General features: G+C 38.8%; 1 protein-coding gene across 1 annotated transcript in view; it reads right to left on the bottom strand.

The window, feature by feature from the left end:
- Positions 1-6,306: 6,306 nt before the first annotated feature.
- Positions 6,307-21,515, bottom strand: part of LOC132102719 (transforming growth factor beta-2 proprotein-like) — a 28,682-nt gene continuing 13,473 nt past the window's right edge. The window contains exons 2-7 of the mRNA XM_059507341.1: positions 16,873-17,036; positions 14,429-14,561; positions 12,651-12,761; positions 8,414-8,582; positions 7,036-7,189; positions 6,307-6,906 (exon numbers count right to left, since the gene is read on the bottom strand). Coding sequence (XP_059363324.1) covers positions 6,748-6,906; positions 7,036-7,189; positions 8,414-8,582; positions 12,651-12,761; positions 14,429-14,561; positions 16,873-17,036 — 890 coding nt within the window. The 3' untranslated portion in view covers positions 6,307-6,747. The remainder of the gene's footprint in view (positions 6,907-7,035; positions 7,190-8,413; positions 8,583-12,650; positions 12,762-14,428; positions 14,562-16,872; positions 17,037-21,515) is intronic.

The following is a 21,515-nucleotide window of genomic DNA, read 5'->3' as shown; positions in this document are numbered from 1 at the left end:
GTTGAAAGTTAATTCATGTCCGTCGCTTCTTGCCTTGCTTTGCCTTGCTTTGGCTTGTCTTGTTTATGTTGGATTTGGATATTCTGGTTTTGACCCTGCCTGGACTGTTTACCCCTTTGGATTACCCTTTAATAAATGACTTACTTGCAATTGGTTCCCTCGCCGTTTTTTTCTATAACACCAATCGTGACAGAATGAAGGTCCCTAATTAAAATTTTTATGGTTTATGATGGTTTATGTAAAAAGGTGAGTTGATTAAGACTAGTAAAACATTCTCATTTCTCACCATTATTGGGTGCTTTAATAATATACTTGTGTATATATGATGTGATTGTATATTACAAAATTACATTAAATTTGAACCAGCTAATTGAAACTGTCCAAAAGAACCAGTTCATGGACAGGGCTGGACTGGGACAAAAAATCGGCCCGGGCATTTTTGCCCAGACCGGCCCACTATATGATCATAAACACCACCCATCTTTGCACGCCCTTAATTATATGCATACCAACTCCTATTCATTAAAACCACTAATGCCATGTAATGAGTGAGTATAGGAACGAGTGAGAGTTAACAGATGAAATAAGTCAAAATTTTCTATTTATTAATACAGTTGAACTATACTCCACAGTCTAAATCCTAAAACAAGCTATAAGCGGCTCTGGCATAGCAATACCAGTGTTTCTTACAGGATTTTTGTTAAATCTATGGTGGTGTGTCCTCGTTCCTCCTAGGGGGGTTCGGGGGCATTGCCCCCCGTGAGAAAATTTTGTGCATTTTAATGTTAAATTCATTAATCTGGTGCACTTTGAGAGTTCAAAATTAAAAGCTCCAACCCATATTCAGTGTGCAAATTAAACAAAGAAAAATTCAAACCTCTTTTAGTTACAGTGTCTATTTACATTACACCTATACATAATAATAGTTATAATATTAATCCAATGACAGTAATAGCCATATTTTGTAAAACAAATGCACAAAAAAATAAAGGAAACTTTCTTAATTAGTTGTACCAATTTCTATACTTGAAAGAGATAAGCACATGATCTTTTATTTTGAGGCAAACTGCATCAAGCTTTTATTTTGGCGGAAAACATGGTTTACAAACGCCTCTTATTAAATTTCTAGTGAATTGCGGTAATCGTCAACTATGCAGATGTGGAAATAATCTACACTCATGACATGGCCTAAGTGTTTTGAAAGTAGTAATGCTTACCGCAGGCTCTACACTTTCTTATCTCTTTCCTGATCCTCCGTCCTCACTATCATCATCTGCCACAGGAGCTGATGAAGGTCAGAAAACATATATTTTGACACAGTTTACAGTGTCTGCTTTAAGGGCCTGGTTCTATTTTTTCACGCTATTTATCTGCACATTCCTTGCGTTTCTTCTCCATCTTTTTTTACAGATACACACTGACACTGCTGCCGCTCGCTCACTCGTTTAAAGTTGTGATTGGGCCAGCCCAGTGTCAATCAAGAAAAGAGCCAATGGGCCGCTGATCTACGTGTTTCATGGGCTGGTCTGTCAGAAAAAAAAACTAACACTGACTTTGACCAATGCATTACACCGGCACAAACCCAGCGCAGCCAGTTAAGCAAAACAAAACAAAACGAATGGGCCGCCGATGTACAAATTTTATGGGCCGTTTAAAAAAAAAAAAAAAAGTATGAGTATGAGCTATCGGCCCAAAAAGCACGTCGGCCCACCCGGCAAATGCCCGGTATGCCCAATGGCCAGTCCAGCCATGTTCATGGAAAATAATCAAATTACCCTGTTGTCTGAGGTTCTGGATTACGGGTAATAATGTTGTGAATAATTTTCAGTTTCTTGCACAGACTGATCGTTTTACTTCATAAGACATCAATAGATCATCAGGAGTCACAGGTATTAATTTTGTTCCTTGATATGCTTTTTTCATTCTCAAAAACAGAGAATATGCATTTCATGAATCACAGAGGAGCACGGTTTCAACTAAAAACTTATTTACTGTTCTACTAAAGAAAATAGGGATCTTAACAGCAAATTTCCATTTCTGGGTAAACTATCCCTTTAAGTGCTGGCATGGAAGAAAAACAGTTTGTATAGAATCCTGTTTTGGCCTTAAGCAAACTTAGCTTAGTGAAATTAAGTTTGCTTCAAACGAATGGAAAATCTTGGTTTATGCTTCTTTATGCCAGTTTATCTTGAAACATCCAACTAACTAAGCACATTTGAAGAAAGGGACCTTGGACTGAAGATGCATGAGAGAGTCCAAAACAAACACGGAGTCACAGCTAGTTTTGCGCCAGTTTTGTGTTCGCACTCTCTGCTGGGACGAGTAAAAATCAGCTTATTAGCAAAGAAGATTCACACCATCAGGAATCCAAGTGTCCTAGATTTTTATGAAATAAGTTCATTGTAGTGTTTTCAGAACCAAAAACATCCTCTCTAATCTAAAAATGGAATAAAAAAAACAGCTATTTCCAACTGATTTTTAAATGAAATTATTACATTGTGATGTCGCTTTACAAAGAGGCTGTTATTAAAGCATCAAAGATGAATGCATGAATTAAAACTATACTGACCAGACCACAAACCCAACGCAAAGAAGCACTGTTGCTCATTTACATGCAGTAGAAATCTTGAAGGCACAGCACCTGATACACTGTTAAGTCTATAGATTTTTCAGAGGCAAAAAGTCTACTAGGTTTATTAAAGTTAATTTACTGTGCAATTTAAACAAATTGGGGTCAAGAGGTGTCTCTTTACAAAAATACAATTTTTTTTTCCAGGAACAATTGACTCTTGTACAGTGAAATACAGTTTTCATACTATTTTTTACACTTGTGTCCTTTTTCAGAGCCATTTTAATTACAAAAGACTCTGGTGAAGTACCAAGATGGCATACAACTAAAAAGACTTGACGCCAGTCTCAAGAGCTTGGTAAAAAACTGCAATTCTCACGTAGCCTATATGCGTGACATCATGCATTTGCAGAGCATTTATCTCTAGAATGTTGAGTTGAGTCTTAATCAATCGCAACCTAATTCCAGATTGACAGTCTCCAGAGCTTTCTGCTGCTCGAGTCTCACTCCTACATAAGGAACCACAGACTGGGCTAATGAGCCTGGCGCGAATCCAGAGCTCCAGGGCTAATGGGAGGATATACAGTATCAGAGCATCGTCAGAATAAACTCAAGGGTTTGTACTGTAGTTCATGTCGGCTTGCTCATGCTCATTGCATATGTAAGTTAAATAAACAAATAGAGTAAATGGAGATTAAATGTTTAGGTTTTCATCATAAGGCAGTGTAATATAGTCTGTTTATGTTATAGAGCAGTCTTTTCCTTTTTGAGATTGGGAATACTCTGGATTTGTGACAATTCACTAAAATACTTCCTTTATTCAACCACGCATGTTTAAAACTAGCTTTACTTTATATTAAAAAAAAGTCAAGTCCTATTTATTTCAGTGAATAATTTTAGACGGGGTGGATTGTTTGGGAAGATATCATATCCATAGACTATTATGAAGTTGATTTTACTTCAGAAAGCATTCTCCCATGCTGCATTGATGATCAAGAAACATTTATTATTATTTTTAATGTTGAAAACAGTTGTGCAGCTTCATATTTTTGTGAAAAAAAAAAACACTGCCATTCAAAAGTTTGGGGTGAGTACTATTTAATTATTATTATTATTATTATTAATACTTTTATTCAACAATGATGCATTAAATTTGCAGTAAAGACATTTATAATGTTTATAATGATATAATTAATAATTATATATATATAATTATATATATATATATATATATATATATATATATATATATATATATATATATATATGCATAATATCAAAGTAAAGCACAAGCACACAATCTCTTGTCACTTAAATAATTTATTTACCACTAGAGCACCACAACAGTAATGTGTTACAATACATCATAGTGGGTCAACAATATCAACATCATCATCATCATAGACAATAATAACAATAAACAGCTCTAGTGTGACAATGCTGGTGTCTCCTTCCACTTCCTGTATCTGCAGGAAGTCCACTGGCATTCAAATAAAATAAGTGTCACCTAAAAATCTTCGGCATGAATGGATGTTGCTCTTTTCATCTGATCTGCTACCAGTTTCTCTCTAACACTGGTTAAGATAAGGACTAGTCAAAAAGGGGAACCTCCACCTGGAAGCCACTCACATCATCAGCTCACGTTATGTGGGTAAAGCTATAACTACAAATTAAAACCAACAAACAAAAGTTACAAATAAAAAAATGTAGAAATAAAATAGTCAGTGCAATTCTTCGTAACAAAGGATCACTTTCTCTGAGAGAAAACAAAATCACAAATTCAGGAAGACACTTTGAGATGTGTAGAACCATTTCTCCATGATAAGCGTTATGGATGTCAGCGTCTGCGGCTGCTTCAGTGCATTCGTCAAGCAGGTCTCTGCACACCTCTGTTCATAAAGGATGAACTGGGGTTACGTCTCTCACTTACACGTCCATCATACGTCTGTTCACATTCTTCAAATCCTTTCATCAAAATCTCTGACTTTACTAAAGCAACATACTCTTCTCACATCAGCAGCTAAGTTTACATGCACCCAAATAATCCGCTTATAATTGGATTGGTGCCTCAATCGGACTGAAAAGCCTTCATGCAAATGATTTGACTGAGCTCAATCTGAATGAAATTTCAATCATATTTAAACGTGGTGCTTTTTACATGCTTAATTTTTTCTTGTAGATTGGATTATTTCAGGTCTACACACCTTATACAGTCCAATAAACAGGAAAAAATAAGCATGTAAATGCTTGAATCTGACTATTTTCTCAATCAGATTCCAAAATACGCAAAAATAGTAGCTAATCATATGCATCAGGGATAGGCCTTATGTCATACAAATGTGTATTATGTTAATATATATGTTCTGTCTTATGATCTGGACAGTGGTGGAGACAATATTTATCTATATTTATTTATATGTCATGAATGTGGCGACTGGGAGCTGCATGTGTGCTAAAGTTTTGTTCGGATTATTGTAATGCACATATGCAAACCAGAATCAACATTTAAAGCTCATGTAAACAGAACTTGATTCAGACTGGATTCATTTCGATTAGTGCATGTAAACATACCTATTGCAAATGACCTGCCATCGCCTCAGTCTCTGTTCTAGTCTGATGACATCACTTCCTTTCAACACTGGTGACATCACAGCTTCGCCTGCTCTAATAAGGAACATTGAGTTGAATTCACGAAGTTGACACTTTTACATGCTGTATTTCAGCACAAGGACTATCATGTTATTTACTAATCACCCATATTCCAGTTCAGCCAGGCACGACATGCTCTAGTATAGCTCTGCGCGGTGAGTACTTAAAAGTCACAGTCATTCTTTTCAGAAACGCCTGCTTTTTATGCAAATTTGTGGCTGCTGTCAGCTGATTTATTTTGTGGACTGTTCTCAAACCATGCAAACTGTGTGAACACTATTTTAAGGTGATGTAGTTGCATGTACATAACCCTACAATAAGTACATGTAGTTAAATAATATTACTTAGAACATACTTGTATAATTACATTGTAACAACGTCACCTTAAAATACTGTCTACTGCCCAACCTAAAGAAACTAGTAGGCACCATTTCACCATTTTGTTTTGCTAGTATTTGTGTTTACAAATGATTTGTGTCAAGAATGAAGTAAGAGCTAGCTAGACATACATTTCTAAACTTCAGAATAAGGGATTTATCGCACTTCCACATATACGTACATAATCATAAACGCTTCTTGCTTTGCCAGCTCAGTTTTACATGCTGTTAAGTTCTGAAACACAACTAACATCACAAGTACGTTGCTTTCTCAGAGTGCACACTAGCACAAACGTCTTCTATGGTCACTTTTCTCTTTCAGATCAATTCCTGTCATAGCAGAGCGACTGATTGAAGAGAATCTTGCTGAACAATGTCTACATGTTTATATCCAGCATAATTAAACATTTGGCTTAATGGCACAGACATTTGATGGACTATATTTTTTTTAATCTACAAAGATACAAGAATGCAATGGTTTTGCCTTTTTCAGCATTCGTCTCTGTAGTGTGTAGAGAATGTTTCTGTTTGCAATGTAACAAAACATCTTTGGCTGCTTGGAACATCATGACTTGTTGGTCTTGGCCTTTTTTGTTTACACCATGTAAGGTGGCTAAACTATGTATTTCTGAGCTGTGCATTAACCTTTTCGGAATATTTCATCTTTCTGTCGCCAGCCCTAATGCAAAAATATTTTTTTTATATACTGTATAGTTTGTGGCAACGGTTTGCCAGAAGTTTCCAGCTCTTCACCAGTACTGGTGAACAATATAATGGGTTTTATATATTACCAAACAAACAATATCCGTATTATTGAGGAAAACAAAATCAACAACAACAAAGACAAAAAAAAAAGTGTTTGTTTGAAATAAATTGAACAAGGGATTTTTTCTTCCGCTTGCTTCACATATAAACACCTATCACGTACTTCCAGTGTTTGCCAAACTCACATCCATAGAGTGAGGAGCGGGTGATGTGACACATGGCCGTTTCCAGCACACATTCACACATTCAGATGTGTGTTTTTACCTGTCATCTTGGTTTTTGAGAGTTTGTAGGAATTGCTCTGTGCAGCATGTGTGTGATTGGGATTTAAATTACTGTATGTTTGTTTGTTTGAATGCGTGTTCTCGGAAACGGAGTTGATCGTTCCTAGCTGCACTTGCACGACTTGACAATCATGTTGGAGAGCTGCTCGATTTTAGGGGTTTTTCCAATGTAGTAAAGGATTGTGAGGGGTTCCAGATCCTGAGACACACAGCAAGGAGATGCGGACGCTTCTGGATTAATAGTGTTATAGAGGCCGAGGATCTGAAACAGGAAATGAAATGCACTTATTGATACTATTTAGAATTCATTGTTTGACAAATAGAAACTTTTAAGAAGCTTGAACCAACTCCTTCCTACTAGGCACAAAATAAAAATACTGAAATGTCTTACGTTGCTGTGCTGGGTGTCTGCGCTCCACAGATACGGACAGGCTCCCGCACAGAAGTTGGCGTTATAACCTTTGGGTTCGTGGATCCACCTCCAGCCCAGATCCTTCTTGAAGTCGATGTAGAGAGAGCGTAAACAGCAGTTGTCCTGCACATTCCTGTGGAATGATGGGAGACAAACGCAGCTGATGTTTAACCTGATGGCTTGAGGGCCTGAGAAGTTTGAGTTTCTCAACACATTTTTGGTGCTCTTTCAAACTACAGTATATGCACATAAACCTTCCAACTCTTACTATTGGCAATTAAAAAAATAAATAATAATATATATATATTATAAAGAGTAGAGTAAATTGAAAAAGAAATAACTGCAGGAGCCTTCTCTAACTCTATGCATACTGTAAAATCCCATGAACACACTGATAAAATGGTAACATTTAAATTAATTGTTCAAATACGATTTAACATCACTGAACCAGTTTACAGTATAAACATTTGTTTTTTACAAACAAACCCAATTTTTGTGGAATAAATCAAGTAGAGATAGCTCTTCAAAGTAACAATTGCAAGTTACCAATTTTTGCAGAGGTAACTTTCAATTCTAATTCATTCATCTAAGCATTTATAGACATTTAACATATTGCACTACACAGATTTTTGACCAGTCAAATGTTCCCTAGAATCAAAATGTCCTTGCCTCTTATATAATACATCTTTCATCTGATTAGAATGTAGCAAATCATTGTTCACAGCTGCGATGTGGTTAATGTCTAATGGCTATTGACCAAAAAAACAGGAAAGGATGAGTCCTTTGAGACATCCCGCCCAAACCTTCTATTGCAATAGGAAATTTGTCAACACAGGAAAGAAAACAGTTCCATCAAGTGATTTCTTAAAATCCTGAATTCTCGCCAATGCTGTTAATCAGATCAGTCCATTCTACACTGAATCTATTTTCAATGTCGATTTTTGTTTTGGAGAGAAATGTCTGCTAGTTTCTCAGCTTGTTAACACTGGATGTTTACATGGAATCTGATATATCAGGAAATATAAATTTAACAGCACACTGGTATAATGTTAGAGAAAACATGATCGTGACACTAACAGGCTGCACGAGTGAGAATACAGATGACTTTTATTAAAAGATAACCAATCCATATTTAGCTTTAATCCGACAGTGAAAGGTTTTCCAGTTAACTGATTAAGTCAAGTCTGGATTGATAGGTGGCCCGCCGATTACATAATCCTGGACTGAAGTCTGGCTGTGTTTAACTGATGACAGATGAGTATCTATAGAGACAGCAGAAGCACCGTGCTGTGGTGAACATTCAGCTGCGGTTCAGATGCAGACAGTGGGAAAAGCTCTGTTTGTGAGGAGGTAGTACCTGGAGCAGAAGGCCGCGTCCAGAGCGCGTTTCTGTCTGTGGCTCTTGTGCTGCGACTCCAGTCGGTATGAAGGAAGCAGCATCAGCAGCAGGTGTGGAGACTGACCGCTCCGATGCCGCTTTTTAAACATCTTCAGATCCCCTATGTGTACAAAGCTGTCATCTATACCTGCGAACAGCACAAAAACCAGACAATGTGTTAGATTGTTTTTATCAACAAAACATTCCTGTAGCTCAAACAGTACAGCAAGGTCATACAATATTTGTTTTTATTGTAAATAAAGATTATTTGGGTATGTTTTATTTAATTTTGTGCTAAATTCAGTGTTTTACTTGCCATTTCTTTGTAATCATTTGTGAAATTTACTAGCAATTTCTGACCAATTTTACTAGCAAATGTACAATTTTTACCAAATTTACTAGCAATTTCAGTTTCTATACAAATTTTGTTTTTCATCGTAGGTTCGATTTACCGGGAATGTACAAACTAAATTGTTTACCCGAAAAAATAAAAACACTATCACAGAAAAATTTATAAGAAACAATTTTGGTTAAATAATATTTTAGCTTGATAAATAAATAAAAATAATTTTTTTTTTGTTTGTTTTGTACATAACAGAAAATAGAATGCAGATTTGAAAAATACATCAAGATAAAACATTAAGGTCTTTCTACGTTGTCTTTAATTATACTGTAATGCGTGCTGGTGTGTAAAACAAGGTGCACGACGATGGATATATATATATATATATAAAGCGTTCTTTTAATTATCACAAATTTTCAACCTTAGAACATATCATCAATAGCGGACAAGGAACTGAACAGACAGGGTTTTTAAACACAAGGAAAGTAATCAGGGGAATGGAAACAGATGGGGATTAATCAATTAACAAAACAACAAATGGAACATGACCAAAATAGGGAAACACAAAGGAACAGAAATTAATGACTATGACAGTTTGCGCAATGGTGCGTCCTCGCACCAAAAGAGACAGTCCAGCGGAGGGAGGGTGGGGGTTAAGGAGGCGGGCGTGGGGCAGGCAAGGGGCAGGAAACGGAGAAGGAGCATGGAGTATGGTACCAGCGTGGAGTGGATGGAGGGAGGAGCCTGGGAGGAGCCCAGAGCAGCAGGAGCCAGATGGTCACCCACAGACCAGCCAGGATGATGACCCACGTTGGAGTTGATGGCGGGATTCGACGGCGGGAGCCATGGTGGAGGAGGAACCGGAGGATCCGGTGCAGAGGATCTGGAGGGCCAAGGTGGAGTAGAAGGCTCAGGTGACCAAGGTGGAGGCAGGGCACCGGAAGACCTCTGCGGAGCCAGAGTGACTGAGGATGGAGGTGGAGCCGGAGCGAAGGAGGTGCCTGACAGAGCCGGAGAGATGGAGTGACGAGGATAAGCCATAGGAATGGAGTCCCGAGGCGGCGAATGGTCGACGACTGACCAAGGTGGAGCCAGAGGGATGAGGGAACCCGGTGGAGCTGGTGGGATGCCGAGCCACGGTAGAGACGAGGGAACTAAGAGCCAAGGCGGAGCCGATGGGTCGGAGGTCCAAGGTGGAGTCCAGGGCTTGCAGGCTGGAAGGGGAGATAGGGGATCCTCACGCCAAGGGAGAGCTGGAGACTGGAAGTCCCAAGGTGGACCGGAGCAACCAGATGGCGCTGACTGAGGGTGAGCTGAAGGGCTGACAGGCACCAGCGGAGATGGAGCAGAGGAACTGACTGGTCTAGGAGGAGTCGGGAGAGGGAGGCTGGGAGGGTGGAGGATCAGGGCTGGACGGAACCAGTGGAGATACAGGAGATTCAGAGCTGGACGGAACCAGCAGAGATGGAGCAGAGGAACTGACTGGTCTAGGAGGAGGTGGGAGAGGGAGGCTGGGAGGGAACACAGGAGGATCAGGGCTGGACGGAACCAGTGGAGACACAGGAGATTCAGGGCTGAGCGGAACCAACGGAGACACAGGAGAATTATGAATTACCTCCCCAAACCAGTCTATCAGGTCTATTTGAAAAATGTCCATCAATTCCTCCATATATTTTCAGAAACCAGTTGCAGCTCACCCTCAGTCACAGGAGTGTGGACAGGGCTTTCCTCCATGCCCTTGATCTCCACCAGTAATCCCACCACGCACGGTGTTGCCTGCTCAAACACCTTGTCAGTAGCTCTTGAGTCCTAGCTCCCGGACAATGATTGGCTCCTTTATTATGGACGGCTCGGGCTCTGCGGCTCTGGTGTGCTCCGGCTTTAGCTCCGTGCAGTGGGATGACAGCTGGCTGGTCTCTGGTTCAGGAGTGGGGCTGGAGATATCCTCCTCAGCAGGGCCGACGGTGAATAGTGATCCATTTTTCTCTAGCACCCACTCCACGAAAACGGCGAAATCCTCCCTAGGACCGCTCGCTGGTAGGACGTGCCTTACACCACTCGCTCAGGCCGGCATAATAGATAGCACACAGCGAGCAGGCTGGGAAGTCTGTCAGAAGTAACGCCAGATCGAGAAAGTCCCTGGTATGGTCCTCCAGCAACGGTCCCATTGCACCAGGCATAGGAGTCGGACTGCCGGGACAGCCATTCCAGGAGAGGGAGAAAACGCACGCCGGTGGAGATATATTATATATATATAAATATATATATAAAGAGTTATTTTAATTATCAAGGGAGAAAAAGGGTCCATCCAACATAAATCTTCAAACTTAGAACATAACATCAATAGCGGACAAAAAGGAACTGAACAGACAGGGTTTTTAAACACAAGGAAAGTAATCAGGGGAATGGAAACAGGTGGGGATTAATCAATTAACAAAACGAGGAACGGAACATGACCAAAATAGGGAAACACAAAGGAACAGAAGTTCATGACTATGACATATACGAAGTAAACTAAATTAACCTTACAAACTGTTTTTGTGGAAATACTACTTTCACATAATAACTCATTTAGCTTTTGTTTAAGGTGAATAGTAATAGTATAAAAATAATATAATAGTATACTGACATACATTAAGTCAAATTTTTCTGTCCAAAGAAGTATTTTATGATTGCTTGTGTCTTTGGGAAAATATAAAATATATAATAATATATAACTTATATAATAAGAATAATATTTCAATTAATATTAAATTAAGAAATTTTGTTACCTAAGATGTTCCTCTCTAAGTTTTTTTTTTTTTTTTTCTATGAGCCTTAAATTCAGTGTATGTCACTTTGGATAAAAATGTCTACCAAATGCATAAATGTAAATGTGTACTAATGCAATAAACCATGAGAGGATGTGCATTACAGTGATTTTACTGCTTATTGCACTTTTGGTTAGAAGCTAACTGCATTTCGTTGCCTTGTACCTTACATGTGCAATGACTAAAAAGTTAAATCTAGTTTAATCTAATCTAAAATACCAGTAGCCAAAAAAAAAGAAAAAAGGTTTTAATGCAGAATGAAATATGTATGAATTATCTATAAACATGATTTCATGAACACAACATATGGAATATTTCAGGAACATTTTAATAAACATGAAGAGGTTTTTTAGTTATCAAACATAAAAAAAAAAAAAACTTCTTCAGTTCTTTTTTATTAAAAGCAGTATGTGACTAGAAGCTGGAACCTAGACAAAGGGAGGAGACTCTCGAAGAAGTTCAAATATAAGCTAGTTTTCATTTGTTTAACATTTTTAAGTTACTACATAATTCCCATGCCTCCATTTGTGTTGTTTCATTGTTTTGATGACTTTATTATTATTGTAAAACGTGACAAATAGGCCTCATCTAGAAGGAGTAGGTGTGTCCAGATTTTGGACTGCTAATGTACTTTTAAGTAAACGTTTGTTTTGAATTGATTTGCTCCAATTCAGCCCTTAATCATACCCAATCCTTTCAGACAAATCTATACATAAAACAAGTCTGATGGAATCTATGAAGAATCAAAAACATGGATTTCCACTTTTATCTTTTCCTCCAACACACACTCACATCCACATCCACACATCCACACAGACACACACACACACACACACACACACAAACACACACACACACACACACACACACACACACACACACACACACACACACACACACACACACACACACACACACACACAAACACACACACACGTGCGCGCACACACACACACACACACACACGTGCGCGCACACACACACACACACACACACACACACACACACACAGAAACAGCCCTCGCTCACAAACGAACAGACTCGCACCCCCACCCAAAGCCACCTGCAAAGCGCGCCTCCAGCTCCTCGCTCTTGTTGGGGATGATGTAATTATTTGACGGCACAAATGTGCAGCAGGGACAGTGCAGGCTGATCTTGAATCCATTGTTTCTGTCTGGTGGGAGAGGAAAACAGTGAGAAACACACACATGCACAGCAAGGTCAGATAATCTACTGCAGATTAATGAGCTCATATCTGGATCTGGCGCCTGATGCAGACCTAGCCCACTCCCATCATCCCTCAGGAGTCACACACAGCATCACTGCCATCTCTCAGCTCCAGCATTCATCACAGCCACATCACAGTGACGCTGAAGATCTGCTGCTGCAGGCTGAGCTCTATCGCTCTCCTGCGTAACGTGATGGAGAGCCGCTTGGCCCGTGCTGTTATGACCTCATGTATGACGATGCTGATCCTTCATCAATGCTTTTGCTCTGGCCTAATTACTGCTATTCTCGTGCACTTTGAAAACTCATGGTGAAAACGTTCCATGCATGAAGGATTTGAATCCATTACATCTTCAATGTTGTGCAGATGCTTCACAACTACGTTTGCTTTTAGATTATATCTTTTGATTTAGTGTGTCAGTACGAAATATACTTTAAATATAAGTTTCTTAATTGAATATAAGTGTGAACTAAATGTAATATTACATGTTATTTACAATTAAATAAAAATGTATAGCAGTTTACTGTTTAACGTCATTTACTTTACTTCTATTGTCTTAGAAATACGGTGAAAATGCACTGCTGAATGTACTGAATGAATGTGTAACTACACATTTGTAACACATTTGCAATTTAGTACATCTAAAATATATTAACTGACATCAAATAACACTGGCTAAATTATAACCCACTACATTACATGTTAATAAGTATGTTAATCAGCACATAAAAAAGGGTACTTCAAAGCATGACAATGTATTATTAAAACATGAATTAAATAAAATGTTTGATTTGGCATTATTATAAAGTGTTTTTTTAAGTGTGTTATGAAACATAGTTTTAGTCAGTACACTTTAGTAGCCTTTTATTTAATTAATATTATTTAAAAAATATACTATTAAGATTCGAAGTAGTCTACTAGTGCATATTTAATACAGTTAAGCACACTTCTTTTTTACACATATCCATGAGTAGAAGATAACTACCATAAGAGAAAGCTTTCATATTTTAAAAGTGTATAGTAAATGTGACCCTGGACTACAAAACCAGTCTGAAGTCTCTGGGGTATATTTGTATCAATGGCCAAAAAAACATTGTGTGAGTCAAAATTATTAATTTTTCTTTTATGCCAAAAATCATTAGGATATTAAGTAAAGATCACGTTCCATGAAGATATTTTGTAAATTTCCAACTGTACATATATCAAAACTTAATTTTTTTATTAGTAATATGCATTGCTAAGAATTAATTTGGACAACTTTAAAGATGATTTTCTCAATATTTTGATTTTTTTTTCACCCTCAGATTCCGGATTTACAAATAGATGTATCTCAGTCAAATATTGCCCTATCCTAATAAACCATACATCAATGGAAATTTTATTTATTCAGCTTTCAGATGGTGTGTAAATTTCAATTTCGAAAAATTGACACTTAAGACTTAAGGTTTTGTGGTCCAGGGTCAAATGTCTGCTAAAAGTAATGTTTTTGGAGAAGACCAACATACAGACATGCACTAAAAGCCTTCGATCTTCAATTTTAGTTGGATTTTCCAGTAGGACTGATACATAAATGATCTATAAATATTGGCTTCCACAATCTCCCGCTCCTTTACCTCTGTGCAGCAGCCACTCGCTGACGGCCTCCGTCACGTCAAACGACAGCCACTCGCCCTCCGTACGGGTGCGCACCACCTTGCTGTCAATGTAGCGCTGCGTGGGTGACGTGAGGTCTTTATGACCTAAAATCTACAGAAACAGGAAAGGCATCAGCAAGGGTCCACCACAGAGTGCATACACCATCATGGACGTGCCAGTTCGGCCCGTATAAAGCGGCACCCTGCCCAGCGCCTCAACAGCGGTTCCCTTCCTCCCACTGGAAGCTCCCTGATTGATTAGCCGGGTCTGGGAAATGCTTGGAGAGGCTGCGGTGGCGGAAACAGATGCTGGACAGGGTGCACTGTTATTCCTCTGTCCTTCGTGGCTGCGTGTTTACGTTGGACAGCTCAGCTCTTAATGTGTAAAACACTGCTTCAGCTGCGATGCTGCAACAGCTCAGCCTCCTTCCATCAGGCCGCGGAGGTGAATGTGGGATGGAGAGGCTCAGACGGAGGCCAAAATGGAGATTGTTAATTGTAGGGTTGTTATACTGGAGCTCATGGGGTTTGCTGACGCTTTTGGGCCTTGGGAGTCTAGTTACAACACTGCTGATATGAAGATAAATCTTCATGCTGAACAGTAAAAACACTTAATTGATTTAACAGCTGCTGAATTACTTAAGATATAAGGGATCTATTTATTTTTAAAGAAATTAATACTTTAAAGGGATAGTTCACCCAAGAATGAAAATTTGACATTTATCTGCTAACCCCCAGGGCATCCGAGATGTAGGTGTTTCTTCAGTTGAACACAAACTAAGATTTTTTTTAACGCAAACCGTTGCGGTCTGTCAGTCTTATAATGGAAGTGAATGGGAATCACGGCTTTGAGAGTCTAAAAAACATACACAAACAAAACCAAGTTGAACCCTGCAGCTCATGATGAGACACTGATGCGTAAAGACATGAAACGATCGCTTTGTCTGACTGATCGTTTCGTGTCTTTACACATCAATGTATCATCACGAGCCGCAGGGTTTAATTTGCGTTAAAAATCTCCATTTGTGTTCTACTGAAGAAACAATGTCAACTACATCTTGGACGCCCTAGGGGTAAGCAGATGGGTGCACCATCCCTTTAATTTATCAAGGACACATTCAAGTGATCAGAAGTTACAGCAAAGACATTTATAATGTGACAAAAAATTTCTATTTCAAATAAATGCTGTTCTTTTGAACATTCAAGCGTATTATATTGCACTATATTATCAGTACTGAAGTTGATTTTAAATATAACGACTGTATGAACTTGAACAGTTACAACAGGATCTTCAACATGAGTAATACAAATGGAAGTGGATCAACCTCTCCCTTCCCTGCAAAGTCCTTTTAAACCCTCCCTAAGACATTCACCATCTCTGTGTTAGTGGGCCAGTGTTTACTGCACCTGTCATGACGGACCTGACACATGAACAGAGAGGAGGGGAGCGAGGTTAAACGGAGAGGCAGGTGGGAGGCGGGGAGCGCGGACCTCGCCAGCACTGGGATTTTATTTAGCCCTCGAGACCCTCCGACTCTAAATCACCAAACAGCATTCCACACTCACATCTCTCCACACACACATAAAACCCTGTTGATCGATGGGCCCGAGCCCTACAGCACCCTTAAGATAAATAAACGAACATACGAGGACAGAGGAGGAGGAGAAGAAGAGAAGTTAAAAAGTGCATGTGTGGGCACTTTCACACTGCATACACAAGTCTGTTTGACGTCACTGTTTGGTTTGTTCGCTTGGTGCGAAGACGGTTTCTGAATCTGAGTGCGTATTAGTGAGTCCAAGTGGCAGTTCAATCTGGTATTGTTTGCAGACACATTCATAGTTCAGAAGACTAAACCCTTGTGTTGTGTTCCAGTCATTTTGACCTGGAGAGGATTTTATTCTTTCCTGAAAATGCTAGGCAATGTTATCACATTGGACTAAAACTATATTACTTACAAACTAATAAGATGAGGAAAACTGTAACGTTAATAACATGATGTACTCTGACTACTTTTTATTTAACCTGTTTTAAACTTACAATTTTGATATAAAAAAGCATATATTATATATTAGTATAATTTAATTAAAATATATAAAAAATTTATATCGACATCATAAAATGCATTAAACATTATATTAAACCTAGTTTTACCAAACCGGGCTTAACGTAAGAACTGCAATGTTATGGCAAAAAAAACGCTGCCATAATTACTAAATAAATAAATACTACAAATATTATGAGATGGTTTTTGGTACTCATAGCGCAAATATATACTGTATTCTTAAGGACATCAAAACCTAAAATAAAACTCCAGAAAGGTGTGACCTTTAAGGCTTTGTGTATTCTCAGTGGAAAGAATGGCTCCTTTCAACTTTCAAGGAAATGCAATAAAGCTGAAGGGCTGATGGAGGACAGGACTCACCTGGTAAAGCTCAATGCGCTGCTCAGACACACGGGCTTTTGGGTTCTGCAGCCTGAAGATCCTGAGCTCTGCCTTCACCAGGTTCGAGGCGTTCTTCTCCATGGAGCTCATGTCAAACCTGAGCCTCCTGAAGTACGGGTTGTAATGTGTATTAGAGATGACATCTGGAACAAACAGTGGGCAGCGTTACTGACCCGCTAGGACACTTTGCATGTGTGGAGGTACAGTATGTACAGAGAATCCCATCCCTCTGCCAGTCCTGTACACCAATATTTAGTTTGTATATGTAGTAATAGCCCATCGGATGAAGTTTAATGTCAACATGAAGTCAAAACTGGCTCTGCAGGGGAGAAGTTGCAGGAAACTCCTCTTGTGAAAAAGAACTGTGCAGCTTTTTGTACTAAAATACTTTAAAGTAACATGCAATTAAGTGTCCGAAACAATTCAGTTCAACTTCTTTTTAAGTATCATTTAAATATTATTTTTAAACGTATGCTAAAGTGCATTTCTCCAGGGTCTGCATATTTCTCACACAGCTGATGGCACTCAAGGCGTTTAAACTATTTCAAACTGTGTAAATCAATATGCACTGGTGCAGTGACGCCACATTTTATGTGCTCGTGGGGCGCGTCGAGGCGTAGTGTGTACACTGAGAGTGATGAAACAATAGTGGGACACACCTCTGGGGCCGGGCCGTCATGCGAGGGTCAGCCGAGGTATATAGACCTGCTCCATATGGTTCCTGAGTGAACCCAGTAGCCTTACACTCACACAGTACTCCAAACCACGTGTGAACGTCATGTGCTTTGACAGGCTCCATACACACACACACACACACACACAGCAACCGCGAGTGTGCCGAGAACCATGTGTGCAACAGTGAGATGAGAGCGACACTCCGCACAGTAGCTCAACAAATTAACAAAGACAACCAAAGCCACATGCACAAGTGTGTAAGTGAACGTCTGACGGGCCGCCGTGACACCGCATGAATTACGCTGGCGTGATGTCATGTGACATACAGCAATATACTCATCCCGGGACTGTGTGTGACTAATGTGTTTCAGCATGAATTTTGCATGTTTCCCATAAGAATTTATATTTATTTATAGATTTTTTTGGGCCAAAATATATGTGCGCTACGTGCTAAATATATGTTGTAAACAGTGAAGCTCAGTGAAAAGCTTAAATCTATTTAGTTTGAACCTTCTTTCACCAAAATATGGATGGAATAACCTAGAGTTTGTGTTATATACATGTTAACGTGTTATAGACAACAAATAAAGTTTCTCTTTAAATCTAATCTAATCTAATAATGCATTTTCTTGGATTGAAATATATGGGGGACAAAATATGTTTTTAAATGTATAATTTTTTAAGATTTCAAAAATATAAAAAAAGGCCAACAAAATGTTTTGGAGGAAAATATATTTCTTTGATATTACTCACTGATCTATCTTCTATATATATATAGACGGAGCCTGAGCTTTGCACAGAAGCCAGGGATTACAGAGGCTCAACAGTTTGTTTAATAAGCCTACGCAAGCAGGACGTCCGTCCACATGAGACGGACAGAAGAAAACATTTGGCAGCTGCAGTGACTGTAAGAACAATCAGGGTTTTCAAGGAAAACTGTGTTTTTTTTTTTAATTTAAGAGAAATAACTTTATTACAAAGCTTTTGGAGTACTTTACTCCGATTGGTCTTTCGTAGTATTTTGTTTTTCAATATTTTTGTAAATTGAATAACTGACTATTGTGCCAGGCAAAGTCTCTCATATAACTCAGCAGTGTTTTCCTATATTCAATTTTGAATGCATAAGTAGTACAGACCAAAAGTACACACCTTCTCATTTAAAGAGTTTTCTTTATTTTCATGACTATGAAAATTGTAGATTCACACTGAAGGCATCAAAACTATGAATTAACACATGTGGAATTATATACATAACAAAAAAGTGTGAAACAACTGAAAATATGTCATATTCTAGGTTCTTCAAAGTAGCCACCTTTTGCTTTGATTACTGCTTTGCACACTCTTGGCATTCTCTTGATGAGCTTCAAGAGGTAGTCACCTGAAAGGGTCTTCCAACAGTCTTGAAGGAGTTCCCCGAGAGATGCTTAGCACTTGTTGGCACTTTTGCCTTCTGTCTGCGGTCCAGCTCACCCCTAAACCATCTCGATTGGGTTCAGGTCCGGTGACTGTGGAGGCCAGGTCATCTGGCGCAGCACCCCATCACTCTCCTTCTTGGTCAAATAGCCCTTGATGCCTTCAGTGTCACCCTACAATTTTCATAGTCATGAAAATAAAGAAAACTCTTTGAATGAGAAGGTCTGTCCAAACTTTTGGTCTGTACTGTATGTGAAATGTGTGTGGCCTTGCCACAATGCTACTGTTTGAGCAGTTTTCAGGCCACTGCTTAATAATTGCTAAGGAGTTCTTGGTGGTTGCTAGTGTGTTTTGAATGGGTGATAGTGATGCTTGCCTTAGCTTAAAGTTATTTAATGGCTCTTAGGTTTAGAAGAAAACTCTTCTTATCAAGAGCAAATTATGAGAGGATCTGTGGGTTCAGTTTCAGGCAGTACAAAATAAACAAACAAAACCTCTCATTATGAGTGACTTTATTATAAATGTAAATATCACAGGTACAGTACTGTTCAAAAGTTGTATTTTTGAATATATATATATATATAATGTTTGTTTTAAATTTCTTAAAATGTTTGAATTTAATCTCTTCTGCTCACCAAGGCTGCATTTAGTAATTGTATTTATACATTAGTAATATTGTGAAATATTATTACAATTAAAAAAGAAACTGTTTTCTATGTGAACATATTGTAAAATGTACTTCAAAAGCTTTTCAGCATCATTCCTCAAGTCTTCAGTGTCACATGATCTTCAGAAATCAGAATAATATGAAGATTTACTGCTCAAGAAACATTTCCGATTGTTATCAGTGTTGAAAACACAGCAGTGTTGTGCTGCTTCATATTTTTGAATCTAGAACTGCTTTGAAAGAATTGTTGGGAGAATAAGCTGATAATAAATGCCTGTTTTGAAAAAAAAAAAAAAGTATTGTTTGAACTTGCATGCATGTAAACCTATTCTAGGAGACTCCCAACACAATATTAGGCATAATAGGGCACTTTAAAACACCAGTGAACTGAAATAGAAAATGTAATTCTGTAGCCTTTTTGGTTCTATAGAGAGTGAAAAACATGCAGTGGATTTAAAAGTGATGCTGGTTTCTGTGTTTTGCACAAGTGAGGAGTGACAGTTCTCCGATGATCAAGATCTCAAGCAGCTGAAGTAAATAAATCTGTGTAAGGGTGTCTGAACAGAAGGGCCAAGACTAGAGCACCTCTCTGAACCTCCCTCCCTCCCTCCACCAACAGAAAAATTCCTACTTAGGATGAAGCAGCTAGCGTAAGGCGCAGTGTTTACATCTCAACCTCATGAAAGGCTCTGCTGTGCTGCTACTACACTGGACGCTTTGAGCAGGGTTCACTGAAACCACACACAAGTGAGCGCTCACACACACGTATAATGACACTTCTAATCTCTGTGCAACACAAGCTCGCTGTCACCCTCCGGTCTACTGGGGAATTTGGCTCGAGTCAGGAAGCAAACCGCTGATTAACACAGATTCAGGAGCAGAGAGTCTGTAATCGCTGATTTATACGAATGTGACATAAAAATGATTAGTCGCATGTGGTGCCGCTGTGATCTGAACAAACTCATCAGAAACACTTTAACATACACAGAGAGACTGTGTTAGAAGTACACAGAAAATAACAGAATGTGTTAAGACTTCCAAAAGTGATACGCACTGATTATTTCACAAAATCAGAGCGAAATATATAGTTCTGCTCATGGATACATTGTTTAATTGTTCCCAGGTGGCTTTTTGTTCACAAACTATGAAAATATCTCACAAGGGTTAATTATTCCCATCTAAGGAATTTTACTGGCTTACAAAAGATTTTTGATGGCATCTTATTACCAAGAACACACACAAAAAATGATGTAATATAAAATAATGTAACCGTTTTTCAATAAAAAGAGATAACGTTGGAAAAGATTAGTCAGATGCGCAGCTGAAACTGAACTGGATGAACCCAAAAAGAGCACTAGCCCTGATGAATGATTCACATATCGCCCTCGCACACACACACACACACACACACACAAGCACACTAATATTAACAAAGAGTATTTTTTACATTCTCATAAATCACTCGTCAGGTTTGCCATCGCAAAAACTTGGATCTTCATGAGTGAGGATCACCTGTGATGTGCGCCAAAAAATATGCACAGTGGCTTGATCTCACAAGAGCTTCCTTCCTGAGAGGAAAGACACCACTGTGGTGGCCACCAGTTGTTTAGCAAGTGAAAACCACTTATCTGTTACTTAACTTCAACTGGACCTCTGTATGCACATCTGTGAAGACATCTCGTCTATTTTAAGCAGTAAAATCGTAAGCCCTGCCAGTGTATAAGTTGTTTACCCTAAGAGGAATATACATCATGAAGGCATTAAGTAGTTAAATAGAAATGGATCCAGGTGACTGGTCTGCGCCCCTGAACTCTCACTGATCAAACACCTGCGCCAGGAAATGCCTCCCAGCGTCCTCTGCTCCACC

This window comes from Carassius carassius, chromosome 24 (genome assembly GCF_963082965.1).
Source record: "Carassius carassius chromosome 24, fCarCar2.1, whole genome shotgun sequence".
NCBI lineage: Eukaryota > Metazoa > Chordata > Actinopteri > Cypriniformes > Cyprinidae > Carassius > Carassius carassius.
This window is presented reverse-complemented; position numbering and strand designations above follow the sequence as displayed.